Genomic DNA, 21,683 nt, shown 5'->3' with positions numbered 1-21,683 from the left:
CTAATACATTTGTGCTGATTTGCAAAAAGCTTACAATCACAAGCAGGTTCTTTACAAAATAAGATTTCTCATAATTTACATGGGCTGTACGTATAAGCTTTAAAGCACTTCGCAAAATAAAAGCAGTTTTAATGACAAAAAGATGTATTTAATGTATCACTCAGATACTATTATAGTTTTCATTTAATATTAAATTAATTTTTACATTTTTAATACAATTTACTTTTTAAGTTATTTTAGTACATAAAGTACTTTACTTCGATATTTTAATAACCTTATAATCAGCGGAGGAATGTAAAAATATGATTAATATTTAATTACTTTTTTTTTTTTTTTTTAATCTGCAATTTTCTCTTGCTGTGTGGATATTGTTAACAGGGTTATTATAGTTATCTAAAATAAAACCATAAGAAATTATTTAAAATGAAAGAAATATTTAATTCCAGCTAGTTGCCGAAGCAATATTTCTCGTTTTCATTTAGTTCAACCTGTAATAAAACTGAAACAAAATGAATGCAAACTATACTGACATACAAAACAAAGACAAAAACACAACAAAATTACTAATATATAAACTGATATAATATAACCGTATCTCAATGATGCTGAAATAATAACTGTAGTAAAACAGCCACAGCATGTTCTTCTGTCACTGGTGATCATTTTCACTTTGAATTAGTCATACAGTCAGTAAATCATTCTTATGAGAGAAATTTGAACAGATAGTTCAAACCTGGCTCAGAGGAAAATATGAATCATGTTGTGGGTAAAATAGAAGGATAATAGAAGACTTCTTTACCTTAATTATGGATGTCCAAATTCAAAAATGCTATTAAACGTGAATCATATTTTGTGAGAAAGTGTGACATGCTAAAGCAAAACAGACACTTTGGACTTTGGCACTTTGGAATCAGCACCCCAAAATGAATAAGAAACAAGCATTGGATTTCCTTCAGCAAAGCTGATGCAGGGTGGTGTTATCGATTAAATGAACGGTGGTAGTCATTTCAATGTCATTTCTAGCCATACTGTTTTGTTTTCTCTGTCCGTTTTAGTGCTGGCAGTAGTAACGGCTAATATTGGCTACAGAGGGCAGCTGACCGACTGCCTCCTGTATATTTAGCTCAGGGCCAATACATGGGAGAGGTGTAACAGACATTAGCTGGCATTCACTTCTCCTAAAGGCGTGGATCTTGTGTGTGTGTGTGTGTGTGTGTGTGTGAGGGAGAGAGAAAGGCGGGGAGAGAGAGCAGTAGTGCGGGACTGCATCAGATCACTTCACTGTGCTATTGGAGGTAGACCGCAGCCGACAGCATGATTCTGTTCACACTTGGACTATATTTCCAACTCCTCTGCAATGTGGCATCAATCTCTTACATGGATAACATATTCCCTCTTCCAACAGGTAAGAAACTCTTTTTTTTTGCACGTTTGGTATGCTGATATTAAGGTTTTTTTTTTCTTACAGAGAGAAGTACGTTTGCACATGACATGCAAATCAAATTAATTGCACCAACGGAAAACACCAGCACAGACATATTTGTCTGACTCTGTAATTTCAGGAGTCATGCAAATTAAATAAATGCAGTTGCAGAATCTTGATAACATGAATTAGGTTGCACCGCTCTTTAAAAAGTATTTTTATGATATACAGTATATTGTGTGCCAGTATAGACTGGTTTGAATATAATGGGGAAAATTTCAGGCCTGTAATAATAAAGTAAACATTTGCATCATTTTGCAATACATTTCCCCAAAGGCATCAATTACTTATTTCTGGTTATTATTTCTGACGGCAAAATGGCTGTGTTTCAGTTTTGTCAGCCAACACTGCAGTGAAAAGTTGAATTATTCAAGTGCTTGTTTTTGCAAAGTTAGCATCTTTCTGGTCTTTCTCCTATTTTAAAGCGTGTATATATGTATGCATGTGTGTATTTATTTAAATAAAAATATAAAAATGTAGGTTGCTATTGCTCCTGCACAACAATAATAGTTATTTACAGATTTTTTTTTTTTTTGTACTTCTGTGTTCATTGTTAATTTCTTTCACTTTTTACAAATACATACACAATGTTTGTTTATATGATTTTAAATAAACATTTTTTTTTTTTTACAGCAAAACAAGTATCAAATAATAAAACAATACATATACCGTTCAATATGACAGTGGCTGTCAGATGTTAGTGTATTATATTCTTATAGTAAATGCAACTACGAAAATTGACCAAAAATCTGTAAAATCCCATTGATGAGGTCATAAATGCCTCGGAAAAGTGCAATTATTTCTAAGAAAAGTTTTAGAATTACATATTTGCAGATTAATCTTCAGTTTTAGTAATGAAAGACCTTTCATTACGGTCTTCATTTCATCTACCTGATAAGTATCATAGTATAAAACATACGTTTCAGTCCCTCTTTTCTAAAACAGTGGAGAGAAACACTGTTCCGCTGGACCATGCGTCTGCTGACATGTTCCTCCTGAACCTTATTTCCCCTCATCTAGATCTCCAGTTGCTGGAAACCAGGAAGAAATTCAACCCCTGCTGTTTACTGAGTCCACCTCCACCCCCTCTCTTCCCTCCACCCCCTTCACTGTGGCGGCAGGGCCATCTGGAGAGTCCTGATCAAGGGCTCCAGGTACTACAGGGATCAGGGTGTCAATAAATACATTATGTATGTCTAAATGACCACAGTAGTTGATGGTAATAATAAAAAATATATAATAGATGTTAATAGAACCGATGAAACGGTGAAGATTGTAACACTTTATGGACAATTTTTTATTTAACATTTTCCCCATTTCTATTGTTTCCAGATGTAATTTTTTCTATGACTTCTCTTATAGACTGAGACTGATGTTTCACCAAATGTCCCATGCAAGCCCACACCTCAGACATGCTCCCCAGGGCCTCCGGGACCAGCAGGTCCTCCTGGCCCTCAGGTATGTGCTTCCAATTTTCATTCTGAGGATGAAACATAGTCGGATGTTTTTAAAATGAAGCCATGCATCTATAAACAGCTTTTTCCACATTGAGTGAAATGTCATGCCACAATGATCTGTAGTTGTTTTGTTTGTTTGGCTTGGTTGATTTTGTATACAGTTCAAATGGCAAAGACTATGTAGGTGAACATTTGACAAAGCTAGCTAGACAGAAAGAAGGGCCGATGAGAAAAAGGAAAAATCTTATGTAGATCAGTACGTACATGTGTTCATGTTGCTCTCATATGGTTCTGAAAAACTTTAATGCCATTTTAATATCAGAGGTGTTTCAGTTTAATGCTTTAAAATTTCATGTTGTGTACTATCAAGTAAAATAATTTTCCTTAATACACCTTTTATTACTTTTGGGTGTATGATGAGCATTATTTTAAATAAAATAATTATTTATTAAAATGTATGTATTTTCAATGAGGATTATTCGTTTATAAATTAAATAAATTTTAAATAATAAAAAAAATTCAAATGTGTAAATAATTCAAATATTTCAATTAGTGAAGCAGTTTGGTTAAATTATTCTAATGAACAAGTAGGCAACAACAATTTATATAGATTACTTTATAACCCTTTTTTTGCTTATATATATATATATATATATATATATATATATATATATATATATATATATATATATATATATATATATATATATATATATATATATATATATATAATTTATTAATTTATTAATTTATTATTTATTATTTATTTCAGAAATATAAAACCTAATCCATCATAGAAGAGGATTTATTAATGACATTTTTATTTTTATTTCTGAACATATGAATCGACCCAGACAAACAAATAATGCCATACTGACCCATTAGCCATATTAACATGTACAGATCTTGACAAAACCAAAAGTTAAAAACTGTCTAATACGTTTATAAGTACAAGCAAGTCACATGCGTATTGGGTTGTCACAATGGTCAGTTACAGCTCTGTAATTAGCCTGCATAACCCTCTCAGCATGTGAGATCTGTGTGAGTTCCCCAGACGTCTTTCTGTAGTGACACGGATGTGACCAGTTTGGCCCCCCACGACACAGTAGGAGCAGGCTATTAACACGCCACATTTAGAACAGATGGAAATAGACCTTTTTCCATTGCCAGCCTCTGCTCCATCGTACCATTCTTAGAAACAACCCCAAGAGAGACACCCACAGACTCTCAAACCCCAAGAGAGAGTTCTCCCCTGCTGTTCAGTCCAGTCTCAGTACAGATTGATTTCTGCCATAGGTTATCAGTTGTGTAGGGGATATTATTGAGATTGTCAGCCATAAACATTATAAATGCATCCTTTTGTAACACTGAAGTTTGCAACAGCAATGATAATTTTAAATGTGCACTGCATAAGTTTTCCATTAAAACATTCCAACTATAAGGAAGCTTTTCATGTGCTGATTTCCACAAGTTCAGATGCTGTGACCCTTTGACCATTGTTTTGTTTTTGGGTGGGGCTGTCACATTTATGTCTACCAATAGGAATGGAGGAGTGTTTGGGAAACCTGTTTGGAAACAGTCATCATTTTGGCATGGAAATGACTTACAAAAATTATTAGTCAACACTCTTGGTCAAAACAATACAAAAATTGCTTCTATGGATTTAGCTAAAGGTTTTGGATAAGCCCTAAACAGGTATGTTTGTTTTATTATCAGGGTCCTGCTGGACTGCCGGGACCAAAGGGACCAAAGGGAGATAAGGTACGAAACAAACTTATGTGAATATAATACAAACATACAACAGCATGAAAAGCAATTAAGAACGAAAGAGAAATGAGGCTGACTAAGTGGTCCAGTGAGTTAAGGAAGCAAATAAGATGCTTGTTAAGGATGCACTTTATTTGACAGTCCTAATCAGCAAGTGCATACTGTGTACTTATTATAGTAATTAAAATAACTTTAAAATAAAATTATAGTTATGTGTAATAACTACGGTATGTACTATCGCTGAACTAGGATCAGAAAATACAAAATAAGATATTTTAAAGAAATATTTTGCTAAAAACTTTCTTAAAAATTTCTTCTTTTGAAATTATGACTAAAAAAAAAAGATCATTTTATTAATTATTGCTTTATAGACTATTCAGTCACCCTCAGGAATGTGTATACTGTAACACATAGATGAACTGATTGGTTCCCTCCTCCTTTTGCTAGGGTGAAATTGGAAGACCCGGACAAAAGGTAAGACTCACTGTCCTGTGTTTTGCAATAAGTGGATTTACTTTGAAAAAAGGGAAGGAGGAGGAATGGGAGATGCACACACTTTTACAGCTGCAGTATAACATGAGCTGAAGGAAATTCAAAGCAAGTGCAACCTTGACACAGATACACATGATTCACATGATTCCACATGATCTTCTGTATTTTATAAGCAGCAGAGAGCTAAACATCAGGGGAAGCTTGTGGTCACCATCATTAGGTTCAATCCACAATGGAATATCCCCATGGCTCCTGTCCCACAATCACATTGTGGGCTTGTGTGGTTTCCTGGAAGGCATTTGGGACCAGAGTCAGTAATACCTACAGCGGGGCTGTGGGTAAACCGAGAAGCCACTAAACTGCTGCACAGGATTTTGGGTGTGCTGGTGCATTGTTTTACTCCAAACAGGCACTGAGAGTGGAGTGCTGCTGGCGTAGGAAGCTTTGCAGCATTGCATAGTAATTTAGCTTAGTGCTGGGGCAGCACAATAAATCATTTGCTCTCCCACAATGCCCGGCTCCTGCCCTTAGCGCATAATTTAATTAAAGCCAGGAGACTGATGGGGCTTGGTATAGTTTGTTCTCTCGCTCTCTCTCCATCTCTTCTGATGGCTGTTTTGTCCCTCAGAGCACTCAGAAGACATGTTGTCCTCACCTTGTCCCTAGTGCCAGTCGTCTTTAGGTGTTACACACATCAGATGTTTTGGAAAAGGGACGGCGGCCATGAAACCTAGCTGATACTTAGTGAAACCATAAATATTTGATTTCTGTAGAACATTTGGGTTTTTACATTTGGACACATGCCTGTCTCAATCACATTTCTGATGTACTGTATTAATGTTTTTATCATTAATCAAATTATCAAAGCTTATATGAAATAAAATCAAAAGAATTTTCACGATTCAGGGAAAAAAATGGCTCTTCTTTTAGAGCCAAGTAGTACATTTGATTTGGGGCACAATGATATACTCTGTCCCCGCTGGAGACTTGAGTGGGTGTTACTGTATTACAGTGGTTTTACTTTGATTTGTCAAATAGGTTCGTCTGGTGCAGGGGAAGGCACCTTCTGTCCTAGAGAGTTGCTGTCCTGCAGATTTTAGCTCCAACCCTTATCAAACACACCTGAACAAGCTAATTAATGTCTACAGGATTACTAAGGCTATAGTTAGGTGAGTTTTATTTTTTCAGGGTTGGAGCTGAACTCTGCTGGACTGAACTTCCCTGGTCTGAGGCATCACTCATCTTCAAACATCTATCTTTTGGGTTGCGGTGTTCCGCAGGGATCGATTCTTGGACTAGTGTTGTTTTCCCTGTTTACGCTACCCCAGTTTCTTTTTTTGATAAAAATGTCTTTTTATCTATATTCCGACAACCCACAAATCTATCTTATAGCTTAACAATAAACACTCTTATAGAATTTAAACTTCTTTTCCAAATCTAAATAAAAAGAAATCCAAAATTATTATTTTTTTGATATTTCAACTTTTTTTTTGGATCTTGACATTTTTAATACTGTAATATAAAATGTGTAGTGTGCCAGAAATTTGCCCGTCCTATTTGAGTGCATCTTAAAGTTTACTGTTGTTGTCAAGTCATGTTTTAACTTCACCTTCTTACTAAAGTTAAGATCTTTTCATCCATGAGCAATTGAAACTGCAATCCATGCCTTTGAAACATCTTTGCTTGACTACTGTAATACTTCATTATGGCATTACTCAAGCTTCCATTTCCTGTCAGCAGCTGGACTACTTAAAGGGCAAATATAACCACATTACATATTTTAATGTATTTACTTGCTCCCTGTCAAGTATAAATTAACTCTTATTTGTCTACAAAGCCCTCAAAACCTGGTACCTCAATACTTGCTCCTGTATACTTCTAGAACCTTAAGATCATGTGACCATGGCCTACTCACTGTCCCCAGAGTAAAACTTGAAAATCGAGGTGATTGCACTTTTGCTCTATTCACAGTAGACAGGTTCCATTCATCACTGCATTTAAAATCTTTCTTAAGACTTTTTTTTTTGTCTCTGTGGATTTTTATATTCCTTAAGTATGTTATTTTGGGTGTCTCTTGTAGATTGTAGATCGTTGATTGTCTATGTGCTCTATAAATAGACATTTATTGACGATGAAAAATGTACACTTAAAAAAGTGGTAATACTAGAATTTAAAAATATATATATATATATCAATACAGTATTCCATCTGTGCTAAAAACTCATGGCATATCAAGATCTGTTATATTGGGAATATTTTATCAATTAATACTTAATAAATTTGTGTAATTAAATTACATTTTAATTAAAATTGTCCTAATAATTGTATTTTGTGTGGTAACTGCTCTGAGCCACTGCACTAGACTGCCAAAACCTGTGCACTAAAGATATATCAGCCAAAATAATGTCAGCAGTCTGCGCATGCAAAAAGATTGGATATTTGGACGTTTTTTAAGCCATAGAAGATTGGACGTTTATTAAGCCAAGAACACTTTGTCAAGCCATTAAGTTCAGTGAAATCTGCCAATATGTAAGGATATATGGAGCTGATTTAAAGCTCACAATACTTCTAAATGTATTTTTATCTTTGTGTGTAAAATGTTGCCGTTTGTGTTACAGGGACACATTGGCCCTCCAGGTCTCCCAGGACGTCAGGGAACAAGCGGATGGCAAGGACCAACTGGGCCTAAAGTGAGTAATTAATTCCATCCTCACATTTACAAAAAGCTCACCAAGGCTGCATATTTGAATCAAAAATAAAGTCAAAAGATTAATGTTGTAAAATATTATTACAGTTTAAAATAGTCTTCTATTTTAATGTTTTCAAATGTAATTTAGTAAAAATGTAATTTTCAGCAGCCATTACTCCAGTCTTCAGTGTCATGTGAAAGTCATTTTAATATGCTGAATTGTTCTCAAGAAACATTTCCGGTTATTATCAGTGTTGAAAAAGGTTGAGCTGCTTAATAATTTTCTGGAAACCATGACCATGTTATTCCTGTGTCCCCTGTGTTTTTAACAGGGGGAGAAAGGCGACCCTGGGCTGATGGGAATGCCAGGGTCAAGAGGACCAATTGGACCCAAGGTCTGGACAGCATTTTTTCCCCTGAATTAGGACTCCTACATTCATACTGCATTGTCATATGAACATAAAATTCTGTACTCTGTTCACTAAATATTGTTCATTTTTTGCAGGGCTTTCCTGGACATAAGGGAGAAAAAGTGAGTTACCTCTCTGAACTCTCTTTTATCATTCAGTTTATTCTTTAATTTTGTACCCCAGTGGTTCATCATTAAGTTAGTCTTTTGCTCTTTTGATCTTGTCCTGTTAGGGCTCACAAGGTTTCAGAGGTGAAATTGGTTTAAAAGGTGACAAGGTAAGTAACCATAGTGCAATTAGTTTTATAATAATGCAAATTGTAACTGGTCTAATCCATAATTTATTTTTTGCACATTTTTGTACTGTTTCAGGGATTAATGGGTCTTCCTGGAATGCTTGGCCAGAAGGTTCTGGAAAATATTATTGCATATTATTATACATATGTTTTAAGCTATTGGGTAGTTAGTATTATATATAAAAAGAAATGGTCTGTTTTTTGTTAACATAATGAAACAAAGGCAATCTTCTATGTGATTTTGAAATAATTTCTCAGGGTGAAATGGGTCCAAAAGGAGAACCTGGAAGCTCAGGGAACAGGGGACCCACCGGCCGCCCAGGAAAAAGAGGAAAGCAGGTGATCCATCCCTAAACACATAATAACAACATGATAACAGTGCAAAAGCACTGGAAATAAATGACCGTTATTATTGATTTCTAATGCAGGGTGCAAAAGGTGACATTGGCACATCTGGACCCATGGGTCCTGCAGGCCCTCAAGGGGTGCCTGGTCACCCTGGCCCTCCCGGTTTGCCCGCCTCAGGTATTACATTTACATACAAGTGCTAATAGTTCTCAAATCTCTAAAAAAGTATATTTTCTTTGGGAAAAATTCCTGGAAAATTTAGAACAGAAAATGAATAAAGTAGATGAAAATAAATGTATTTTTGTTTGTAACTAATTCAAATTAAGAAAATGTATGGCCATATCTAATTATTTTGGAGGTGGGAGGCGGGGTCTTGTCCCCTTCAATGTCTATAGTGGTAACAGCTCGGTCAAAATCACATGATGATATTGCAGCATTCGCCATGTGCAGACGGTGAAGCACATGGATCTTAAATCACTGTAGGAAATCCCACCACTCTTCTATTTCGCTTCAGAAGCAACCTGATCCATGACTGAAACAGATGTCCCAAAGGAGACTGAAGCCATGACATCATGTCCTTAACTGACGGCCGGAGCGGCCAAGCTTCTCGCAGAATTACAAACATTATGTCATCACTTTATTCACAGGACAGCTGCTGTCTTGTTTTGGTTTCTGTGCATATTAACTCAGTTGCTTTCTCTTCGTGATAAATGAGGGCTCTTGAAATCACTCCATTACTTTGCATCACATGGAGGGACATTTATGCCTTCGGCTTAATGTTGTTTACCTCTCCTCCAGGACTGTACATGGTAGGACAGAAAGGAGAGAAGGGACAACCTGGCAGCCTGGGACGCTGCGGCTGTAATGCCCCCTCCTTTGACCACTGGGGCAGCTATCCCAGAGTGCCAGCGGTAAGCCAGCAATGCCAGCATGCTTTACAAACTAAGCCTGAATATTCCCAGATATCTGTGCACTGCACTGGATTGATTGTTATTTCTGGATGATATTCAACATTAAAACCATTCAATTCATTTTGCCAGTAAAGCAGTTGATAATATTTAATATCTGTTCTCAGATCTTTGTGGTGAATAACGAACAGGAGCTGAACCGCCTCCAGACTAATAATGCTTTGGCCTTCCGTAAAGACCAGAGGTCGCTTTACTTCAGAGACATTGATGGTTGGATGCCAATTCAGGTGCACATTATTGTTGTGATCTAAACATAATCCAGTTTAGAAATGACAGATGGCATAATTAATTACTTTTATTTTTATCAACTTTCTAGTGTTAAAATCATAGGAATGTGTTAGGAAAAGCATATTTAAGGTTGTATAAGGTTTATTTAATTTATATTTGATAATAAATGCTACAAGACACTAAAAGCAAAATCATTGTTTTTTTTTTTCCCACACTGGGCTATTTTGCTTCCATAGCTTGTCTTCTTTCAGACGATTTACCAAATTACACATTTATTAATTTTTTTAAGTCACACTTTATCTATTTGTGTTTGTATATATATATATGTATACAGGTGCTTCTGAATAGATTAGAAAAGTCGTGGAAAAGTTCATTTATCTCAGAAATTCAACTCAAATTGTGAAACTCATGTATTAAATTCGGTGCACACAGACTGAAGTAGTTTAAGTATTTGGTTCTTTTAATTGTGATGATTTTGGCTCACATTTAACAAAAACCCACCAATTCAATCTCAACAAATTAGAATATGGTGACATGCCAATCAGCCAATCAACTCAACTCAAAACACTGGCAAAGGTTTCCTGAGCCTTTAACCTTGTCTCTCAGTTTGGTTCACTAGGCTACACAGTCATGGGGAAGTCTGCTGATCTGACAGTTGTCCAGAAGACAATCATTGACACCCTTCACAAGCAGGGTAAGCCACAAACATACATTGCAAAAGAAGCTGGCTGTTCACAGAGTGCTGTATCCAAGCATGTTAACAGAAAGTTAACATCATGAAAGAAAAAGTGTGGAAGAAAAAGATGCACAACCAACTGAGAGAACCGCAGTCTTATGATAATTGTCAAGCAAAATCGATTCAAGAATTTTCCAGCAGTCATATCACCCTGGAGCCCAAGACCGGTTGCCCACTGAAGCTAAGCAGGGCTGAGCCTGGGCAGTACCTGGATGGGAGACCTCCTGGGAAAACTAGGTTGCTGCTGGAAGAGGTGCTAGTCAGCCCAGAAGGGGGTGCTCACCCTGTGGTCACCCTGACTCTCTGTGGTCATTAAAAATCCCAGCATGTATTTCGAAAAGAGTAGAGGTGTGACCTCGGCATCCTGGCCAAATTCACCCATTGGCCTCTGACCATCATGGCCTCCTAACAATCCCCATATCTTCTGATTGGCTTAATCACTTTGTCTCCTTTCCACCAATAAGCTGGTGTGTGGTGGGTGTTCTGGCGCAATAGGGATGCCGTCACATCATCCACGTGGATGCTGCACACTGGTGGTGCATGAGGAGATATCCCCCTCACAATGTAAAGTGCTTTGCGTCTCTAGAAAAGGGCTATATAAATGTAAGCAATTATTATTAATATTATTATTGAGTGAACTTCACAAGGAATGGACTGAGGCTAGGGTCAAGGACATCAAGAGCCCCCACACACAGACGTGTCAAGGAATTTGGCTACAGTTGTCATATTCTTCTTGTTAAGCCACTCCTGAATTACAGACAATGTCAGAGACGTCTTACCTGGGCTAAGGAGAAGAAGAACTGGACTGCTGCCCAGTGGCTCAAAGTACTCTTTTCAGATGAGAGCAAGTTTTGTATTTCATTTGGAAACCAAGGTTCTAGAGTCTGGAGGAAGGGTGGAGAAGCTCATAGCCCAAGTTGCTTGAAGTCCAGTGTTAAATTTCCACAGTCTGTGAGGATTTGGGGTGCAATGTCATCTGCTGGTGTTGGTCCATTGTGTTTTTGAAAACCAAAATCACTGCACCCTTTAACCAATAAATTTTGGAGCACTTCATGCTTCCTTCTGCTGACCAGCTTTTTGAAGATGCTGATTTCATTTTCCAGCAAGATTTGGCACCTGCCCACACTCCCAAAATCACCAAAAGTTGGTTAAATAACCATGGGGTTGGTGTGCTCTACTGGCCAGCAAACTCACCAGACCTGAACCCCATCGATTCTCCATGGGGTTCAGGTCTGGTATTGTTCTGTATTGTCTGGTATTGTTCTGTGAACATACTTTCCAGAAGGCCAACAATTCACTAAAAATGTTTTTTTTTTTTATTGGTCTTATGAAGTATTCTAATTTGTTTGAGATAGTGAATTGTGATTTTTTTTGTTAAACGTGAGCCAAAATCATCTCAATTAAAAGAACCAAAGACTTAAACTACTTCAGTCTGTGTGCATTGAATTTATTTAATACACAAGTTTCACAATTTGAGTTGAATTACTGAAATAAATTAACTTTTCCTAGATATTCTAATTTATTGAGATGCATATATATATATATATATATATATATATATATATATATATATATATATATGTTATGTATGTATGTATGTGTATGTATAGTTTTACACACAGTGATTTTAGTCTCCAAGTTCTGTAAAAGACTCTTTGATTCCAGTTGACACCATTCCAGTCGATGGAGCGTGATCCCGACCAGGAGGGTTTCTGCGGAGACAGCATCGTACAAGTTGAGAATGGAGAGGAGTGTGATGATGGAAATAAGGTGGTCACAGATGGCTGTGTCAGTAAGTATCAGGTTGAAACAGAGGCGCTCCAACTGAAAGCTTATTCCCAACAACAAGCTGTAATGCAGTTTAACGTGAGCATGCATTCTGAAATGGGAATATTCTGGTCCGTATGGCAAATGAAGCTGAGAATAACACCTTAATTCAGAAGTCACCCCAACATATGTGCTCATAATTCATTATATTGTGCTCTGGAATACTTCATTCTGATTGGTCGATAACTACATTCCACGGTCAAATATTTTTGTACAATGACAGCTAAACTGTAGATCTGGCTTTGTCCCAGGTATTCTATGTCATACATAGTTGTGCTGGTTTTAGGCCTTGTGTTGCACCATGCTCTCTTTCTTCTCATTTAATGATTTAACAGTCAAAGCAATATTTATGTAAGGAATAATTGAAGACGTGCGATTGAATTATTTGGAAAATAATGCATTCCCAAATTGGTAATTCAGTCACAGCGTGAAGCATAGTATTTTTGTGTATGTTCATTTATTTTGTGTGCCATGTAATAAGCTGAATAATGTGCCGGCATGCATCAAGAGTTTATTTTGCCAGAATGTACTTTATCTATCACTGTAAAAAAAATTAATTAAATTTCTATATTGTGAGAAACAAAAAAAAAAAAACAAATAAATAAATAAATAAATGTAATTAATTAATTAATTAATTAATTAATAATTTATTATTATAATCTATTCATTTTACACTAAAATACTGTTAAATGTAAAGTTTTTGAAAGTGAAAAAGAAAAAGTTGTCTTATAATTTGAAAAACAATAAATTGGCATTCCTAGTGAGACAACTCACATTTAATGGTTTTCCATTTAAATACCGTTTCTCTGTTGAACAGTCTCTTTGATTACATTGCTAGGCACATGGAGAAACTCCTGTTTACTCTTAATACTGAAGCCTGATTTGTTCACATTTGTGTAGCAGCATGAACAAGTCATGTTACCGATGACTCTAAATTGCTGACAGCTTCAGATGCAGAAGATTGAATGTATTCCAGTGAGGACCCTGGCACAGTTAGCAGATCTGCATCTTCTCAAAGGCTGTGGAAGTCCTTGGCTTGGACTGGTTTGGCTCCTGAAAAGCCTGCCTGCAGCTGCTTAGATGAGTGGTACCTGCAATGATGGGGTCTTTGTGGTGAATTACTTACAGGAGCTGAACCCTAGATTGATAACGCTTTGGGCTTCCATAAAGATCAGAGGTCGGTTTGCCAAACAGTGGCTCCCATTGAGAGTGGCTAATTCCATTTTGGAAGCTAGAGCCCCATCTAGAAGACATCTCTACGACCTTAATTTGAAAGTCTAAATTGTGTACAGCACGGAATGTGGATCCATCCTTTGTGACATCCATGTTAACCTTTCTGCAAGAGCTGCCGGACAAGGGCACACTCCTTCAATGCTCTAAGTGTATATGGCACCCTTTGCAGCCAATAACATACTCATGGCTGGCCAGTCTGTCGGATTAAGTTTTTGAAAGGAGCTTGAAGACTAACCCCCCTAATCCTTATACTGTGCCGACATGGGACTTATCCATAGTTTTAGGGCCCTATGATTAGCTGACCTAAGGCCTCTGTCACTTAAGACCACCCTACTTAGCTTTTTGTTTGCTTCAGTGGCCACTGTAAAGGGCTGATAGTTGCAAAGCAGAGACTATCTTGCTGAATATTTGAAGCTATAGCCCTGACTTACACCATAGTGAATTTGCAGTGTCCTATTGGAGTGAGGGCCCATTCTACCAGAGGAATATCCTCCTCCTGGGCTTGGTCCAGCAGAGTTTCAATTGGTGATATCTGTGCAGCTGCCATCTGGTCTTTGCCGTTTACCATTCTAGATTTTATATCTTGGCGGTCCCTGGCCTTCAGGCATGGATTTTGCCAACTTAGTTTACCTAATCCCCTCTGTGAGTGGAGAAGCTCTTGTAACATGGGCCTCAACCTAGTGGTTTATGTCTCATATTTGGCTCATGCTTCTTCTTAATGGCCATCATTATGGGTTCTATGATGCTGGGCTCACAGAGCAGCTTTGCTCTGCACTCATGGCACCATTGGATGCGCTACATATGTGTAGCGATGCAAAAGGAGCGACTGTTCGATAGGGAATCCTCCAGTTACTAATATAACCTCAGTTCCCTGAGATAAGGGAACAAATTGGGTAACCTGCTGTGCTATAAGTCTACACACAAGTCGATGAATGTCACTATCAGTCAAAAGATTCTGACAAAATGGCATTAAGAGCCAACTGATATAGTAACCTGGCGGGTTGAACTGCCATTTGTTCATGCAGCTACACAAACATGAACAAATCAGGCTTCTGAATTAAGAGTAAACAGGAGTTTCCAGATATATGTAGCAATGCAATGCTCATTCCCTCATCTCAGGGAACTGAGGTAGTAACACCAGGTCATTTTTCTCAGTTTTTTTATTATTTCTTTTCACTTATGTACATTAGGGTTTTATGTTACATCTTAAATTGTTTAATTGATCATTATTGCATTACTTTAGTGTCATGTCTGTTTACCATGTTGGTGTTTTGTATTTGTGTAGACATCTTGTTTTTAATTTGAGTTCAGTCTGTAAAGCTTAAAATGTATATTTACTACCATATAACTGCCATCATTTAACTGTAAATTTCCCCAATCTTTTGCTCTTTCTCAGAGTGCAAACTTGCATATTGTGGGGATGGATATCGCTATGAAGAGGCAGAGGAGTGCGACGGAAAGGATTTTGGCTTTCACACATGCAGATCCTTTTTGCCTGGGTAGGACTATTCAAGCCTGTTTAAATGGATATTGCAAAGCTAACATCCCCCTGAAGGAAAATGTGCCATTTTCTCCTCCCAAAGATTTTTTATATTATAAAAAAAATATATATATATATATATATATATATATATATACTCTAGCACAATGTTATATTAAAATAATATTTTGAAAGAATTTTGCTTTGATTGAAATGTTATTTTATTTTCCAAATAACATCCATGTCTTTCTGTCCACAGATCTTATGGACATCTCAAGTGCACAGCTGACTGTTTCATTGACTCAACAAACTGCAAGTATTTCACATGAGGACAAAAGAAAGTAGAGTCTCGTTTCAGCTGGAGAGACCCATATAAATGACGACACTGAAAACCGTAGATTCAGTGGATAAACTGAGAGTAGAAATCATTGATGGAATTATCACAAACACATTAGCTGAACTCCTCTGTTGACATGATGCTTAGAGGCCATGTAACTCACTCGGGAAAGGAACGCTTGGCAAAGCCACGTTTGTGCACGTGCTCTTAAGAACTTTAACCGGACTTCAGAAGCCATTCTCCATTTATTCAGCCTCTGCTGCCTTCCATTCGGCCCTGGCTCCACATTTGGCCAGCGTGGTTGGCTACATTAAGAGGAAACAGGTGAGTTGGCTGCCTCTTGGAGATGGGTAAAGGACTTCTCAATACCTCAAAGTACTGTAGTACTGTTTCAGAGGAAAGACATTTTCTCCTGGTCCACACCACCTTCCCTCACATAGGGTGCTCTATATGTGGAATGCAATGTGACGTTGTTACTATAGTATTTTGCATGAGGCTGAGATTGCTGTAGACATGTCAGCAGAGATCATTACCAAGGCATGTAACTGAAAAACAAAAGTAGCTCATATCTTTAAATCTAATATTATGTAGGCTTAGACCAAACTGGCGCTTGGCCTTGGAAGAAACCTAATAATTGTATTATCTTAAAAAACACTGATGTACATCAGGCTTAGTACAGTTTTGCATTCTGGGTCCTAAAATAACTTGTTGCCATACAGCCCAATAATGGGTAAAAATGGAATTTAAGAGCTTATAAAATGACACAATTATATGCCAAATGACAGTTTATTTGAAAAACATTGCATGATGGTTGTTCAGAAGTGCCACCATACCATATGCAGTACCAAGATTTAGTATCTTCTGTATTTTTTTATATTAATCAAGCATAACCAAAAAATTATTCACAGCTCAATGAACGATTCACTGCCTGAGTCTGATTCGATACATTACTCAAATATAAATTCAAGGTAGTGTTGTAAGAAAATGTTAGAAATGTGTTCACTAATGCATATGTTAGGTAAATGTGACCCCCCCCCCCCCCCAAAAAAAAAAAAAAGATTGCAAAGTTGGAACTGGAATGGGTACGTATTTTCTAATTGGAATTCACACTATAATTTTGTTTTTGTTTTTTGCAAATCGGACATCACGGTTTGCGCAGTTTGTTGCCACATTCAATAAAACACGAGAAATCACAGATGGAAGCATATGAACTATACTTTTTGTTAAAATAAGGTAAATTTTTGTCACATTTACAACCATTTTACTCACCCTTCTATCAACCACTACCTCTCATAAACCATTTATACACTCATTTTAGTGGTTTCTTGCAATTTGCATTGTTGCAGTGACCCAAATGGCCAGTAAATCCATCTACTTAAGCACCAAATTCACATTTTACTTCAGTTTGGTGCATGGCAGGTGTTATTTGTGGACCCTGGGGATAAAAGGTGTGTTTTCACAGACTATTTAATGTATATTAAAAAAAGGCACTTAAACACTAAGTACAATAATACTACTGACTGACAATATTTAGGATGTTTAAGATTAGAAGACCCTGCTTTCCAGGCTCTCTGTATGTTTTATGGGGTCAAACTTAGTTAACATTTCCAGCATATCTCAGGAAACCACTTAAAGATATCCATAACCCATCCACCTCCATGTGTGGAGTAGGGTGCACATATTCCACAGTTTAGCTTAGTTCCACGCTGCTGTTTTCTGCTTCAAGATCTTGAAGAAAAGCAAACACTGCTTATTTATTGGGTTATGGGTCTGAAGATCTTAAAATAGGGAGGAAAAACCAACCAATCTCACGAGGAAATCTAACCATTTTACAAGGTGGCAATTTGTTTGAATTCATACAATGTGATTTTCAGAAAACAGTACGCATGAAGAACTGTCCCTAAACCTAAACCTTCAGTAAGTGGGGTGTAAGAATGTAGTCATCAATTTGCCAAAATGCAAAATAGCTAGGAACTTCCGTGAGGTTGTGTTGGAAAAACTATTCAGTATATGAAGGCTCTGCAACTGTTATTGAACATTTTGTACTGTCTGTTATTGCAGGGGTAGCATTTTGCTGCTATTCAGGCTAAAGACTGTTGGATTAAGGCTGGACTGTTTTTGTCGTCCCAAAGGCTTTAAACTGATTTATGCCAAAGTCCAGTCTGAATATACCTCAGCATATACAATGTGCTTTAGCCTTTGTGATTACAGGACCTGAGGTGTAGAATACAGCACTTACTTACTGTTAAATTCACTGAAATCTTGCTTAAGTTTCTTTGAGTTTTTTAATGATCAAGCCAGTTTTCCATAAGCTATATGATGCATTTGCTACAGAAAGCTCTTTGCTAACATTTCTGGGGTGATATTCCTGACTTCCCTGTAGATTTCATGTAAAATAGTATGGATATATTATCGAAATAAGTGTCTTGAATTTATTAATCTGCTGAAACTGCATGTTTATATTGTATACTCTTGTTCAAAAGAGCAAAATTTGCCACATACTGTAACTGACTGTTATCCTCAGATTTGTACAAACTGAGGAAAGATGTTAACATCAAATATTGCACAACACACGCATCCAAAAGAGAATGTTTTGTCCTAGTGTAATTTGAAAGCTGTTCTCAGTATTAAAACGGTTTATGGTTTGATACTGTCCTGTAATGATGCTAAAATAAAGCTTGAAAAGCTAACTTTTACAGTATCGCTGTTGTTTATATTGGACCCATTCATTTTCTTCTCCTAAACATGAATTTTGTGATGATTTTGTCTTCATATCCTTCCATCAAAATGTTGTAATAGATTACACAATATTGTCAATGTAAGTTGCCCAAAGTCAGAGACAATCTGTAGATTCTGGGCAGTCAGATGTGACAGATTTAGCTTAAATGATTTTATGATGGGCACAAGTTGTTCAAGTCATTTTGAACACAACAAACTCGAACAGAGGTGAATTATGAATGTTCCTTTATGTTGACTGAAGTGATCCTTAATCTTTTTAAAAGTTATTTTTGGATCATATGATATATGAGTTGGCATTGCTAACATTTTTGTGTTGGCAAGCCTTCAGAGAACGCAGCACTGTTCTCATTGCTGTATATTTGATGAGTTTTTCTAGCTCATCAAGGTGTTGTAGCTGACTAGGCTCTGTGCTTGATCACAGCCAGCCGCAGTTACATCAGCATTTCTGTGATGAGTCTCCAGATCTGCTTCTCAGAGACTGTATATGTGGGCGTGAGGCCTGACAGTGATTGACAGTGTATTGATCACGGAGGAGACGGAAGGTGACAGAGAAAGATAAAAGGGATGCTGTCGACAGATTTCCAGGAAATAAACATTTTGTGCCGATGGAAGAATGGACCATAGAGCCTGAAAGGTCTTTCGCAATGGCTTTAGACTGGTATTTTTTTTATTGTGTGTGTTTGTAAAGGTTGGGTTGTGTTGAGTTGGGTACACATATTTTTGAAGATGGTTGCATTTCAGTAACCATATTACACAGCCGTATCTTTCCCCGCTAATCACATTATGGTAATCTGCCTGCAGATGAGCTAGGCAATATCTTATATATGCATTGCATAACACAATCTGATTTTAAACTTTGTTGGGAATGTGCCAGTATGAGTCACTGAAGAGAGGGTCGCATGGAACTGGGTGTGAGGCGAGACCCCTGTTGCATTTGCAGGGGCTCAAACGGGGTCTTATTTAGCTAAAGCTGCCCAGGACTTTCCATTGGGGCTGGATGGAAACTTTCTGATAATCTTATAGTCTGGAGTTTGAAATGTCTGCTAGTGAAATCCTAAACGGTTTCCCAAATCGTAACCTATATAGTGCACTATTTTCAGGGTAGTAACTAAATGTAATTTAGTAATTAAATGTAATCTAGATTATGCAATCAGATTCCAAAAATAAAGTACTTGTAATTAAATTATAAGACATTTTAAAACGCTCATAATCAGATTAAATACTTTTATTGATTATATAGTCAGATTAATTACATAAAATGTTTAATCTAACTTTGGAAACAGCTCTATTGATTGTGATTAAATTAAATAGGAAAAAAGACAGCTGCCGTATTGTAAGTATGATGATGGATTATACCGATGCAGGTTTAGGGGTGTCACGTTTCGGCTGCCGGTGCAAGATGGAGGACAGGGGGCCTCACAGGCAGGAAACAGAGAGGACCCAGCTGTCACCCGAGGCCCCAGTGAAAATCCCTGACCTACGGAGGGAATGGCAAACATGCAAGGTGCAATAGAATGGCAAGGAATTAACAACATACACAAACACATAAACTAGAAATAAATGGATGGATAATAGCCAGGAACAAAGTGCCACATTACAAGAACCCTTAAACCTTAGAAGAGTGTTCATTAACATAATATTGAAGTCTTATACAGGATCAACTAGCTAAATTTTATGACAAAGCTAATAAATGCTATATAGTGCAGTGATTAAATTTTTTAGGTCACACCCTGGAACTTGGCAATTCACTGTCTCGACAAAGAGTCAAGATGTTTTCACTGGCTTTTGGATTATTGTAGGAAATAAGGCAACAAAACGAGGCTTTAAAAGCAGACTAGTGAGTAGATGTTTTCTTGTTCGGTGTGATGACTATTTATGTCCGTAACAACCTCTGATGTAATTTTATGTCAAGGAATAAAGCATGAAAATATATTTAGCTAGCTTGTGTTACCCTTAGAACTTATTGTATTTAACCAAAAACCCATAAAAAATATATTTTTAATTAGTAATGTGCATTGCTAAGAACTTAATTTGGATAACATTAAAGGCGATTCTCTTAATATTTAGATTTTTTTCTGTCTTTTTTTTTTTTTTTTTGCACCCTCAGGTTCCAGAAATGTCCTTGTTTCAGCCTACAAATACATAATCTCTGCAGCAGTCTAATATATTTAATACAACATCTGTTTGCAGTCTTCTAAGTTGATTGATTGAGCTGCATCTGAAATATGCAGTGTTTGAGGAGTGTGAATGTGCAGCAATGGAACTGATGTCATAGGTCATGTGATGACAAAGCCAAAGTTGCCAAATTAGCATCACAGATTGACCTCTTCCCTCAATACAAATAATACAAATGTCAAAGCTGCAGTGAAGCAGGCAAATATATTTTCATATCTTGAATTTATATTCTGTTGAATGTTGCAATTAGTTGTGGTGTCCATGCTTAAGTGTAGGTTTACAATGACAACAACAATCATTGCATAATCAAGTAGGCCTATGTATAAGGCATTGAATCATTACCTCAATTCAATCAACAAATCCTGATTGGTTTAAGAATTAAGTATCATTAGGGGTAATTTACAGAAAATGCATTTTCACCGTTAAATAAGAAAATGCTAACTTTAGCCTAATAGCACTGAAAGCAAACGTCCCGTCCTTCCTGCAAACAGCCATGTATGTATATACATATGTTGACAGAAAGGAAGGAAACCCAAGCAAAACGTTCAACAAAAGTTTTTGGTTCCTACGCCTTCCACAGAATATATAAAGAAATATAAATACACTTCGATCACTTCCCTTATTGATTGCTATCGGGATGTGAAGAGACTTTCAAACAGCATAACAAAAAAAAAAAATTAAATGTTTCTGAAGACAATCACCTATTGCACCTTTAAATATGGCAGTCTAGCAGTGGGCTAGGATGCGTTTATTATGAACTTGTTAAATTAAATGTTGTACAAAATCATGTGAAACTGCTCTATAAAAAATATTTTTGATTAACTGACTGGCTGGCTGAAATCGAATAAACATATTAGACCTCTTCTTCCAAGAAGCTTGCATTCAGGTCAATGGAAAACTCTGTTCATGGGCCAAGAAGTTTTTGATAGAGTGCTGGGGGTGTTGCAAGAGGTTAATTTGGCATCCAGTTGCCAATTCCATCGTGTCGCCTGCCCAAGAAGTTCTCTCAAATGTTTCCC

The 21,683-nt window shown here is 36.9% G+C and overlaps 1 protein-coding gene and 1 pseudogene across 1 annotated transcript; both read left to right on the top strand.

Moving 5' to 3' along the window:
* Positions 1 to 597: 597 nt before the first annotated feature.
* On the top strand, positions 598 to 16,788 carry colq (collagen-like tail subunit (single strand of homotrimer) of asymmetric acetylcholinesterase). The gene is made up of 17 exons (XM_052577669.1): positions 598 to 1,405; positions 2,504 to 2,637; positions 2,846 to 2,941; positions 4,657 to 4,701; positions 5,155 to 5,181; positions 7,818 to 7,889; positions 8,221 to 8,283; positions 8,394 to 8,420; positions 8,531 to 8,575; positions 8,670 to 8,705; positions 8,852 to 8,932; positions 9,022 to 9,118; positions 9,740 to 9,852; positions 10,017 to 10,136; positions 12,539 to 12,665; positions 15,330 to 15,432; positions 15,673 to 16,788. Exons 1-17 carry the CDS (start codon positions 1,315 to 1,317, stop codon positions 15,740 to 15,742), a joined length of 1,347 nt encoding a protein of 448 aa, XP_052433629.1. The 5' UTR covers positions 598 to 1,314; the 3' UTR covers positions 15,743 to 16,788.
* On the top strand, positions 11,007 to 11,123 carry LOC127975725 (uncharacterized; annotated as a pseudogene).
* Positions 16,789 to 21,683: the final 4,895 nt, after the last annotated feature.

This window comes from Carassius gibelio, chromosome B16 (genome assembly GCF_023724105.1).
Source record: "Carassius gibelio isolate Cgi1373 ecotype wild population from Czech Republic chromosome B16, carGib1.2-hapl.c, whole genome shotgun sequence".
NCBI lineage: Eukaryota > Metazoa > Chordata > Actinopteri > Cypriniformes > Cyprinidae > Carassius > Carassius gibelio.
The sequence above is the reverse complement of the archived record's forward strand: the minus strand, read 5'-3'. Positions and strand labels throughout refer to the sequence as shown.

Bases quoted from the DNA above. Each gene is read 5' to 3' on its own strand.
- colq (XM_052577669.1), top strand. From the start codon at position 1,315: ATGATTCTGTTCACACTTGGACTATATTTCCAACTCCTCTGCAATGTG. The intron at 2,638-2,845 runs GTACTACAGGGA...CTTCTCTTATAG, and splicing joins GTCCTGATCAAGGGCTCCAG to ACTGAGACTGATGTTTCACC. The intron at 8,933-9,021 runs GTGATCCATCCC...TTTCTAATGCAG, and splicing joins CAGGAAAAAGAGGAAAGCAG to GGTGCAAAAGGTGACATTGG.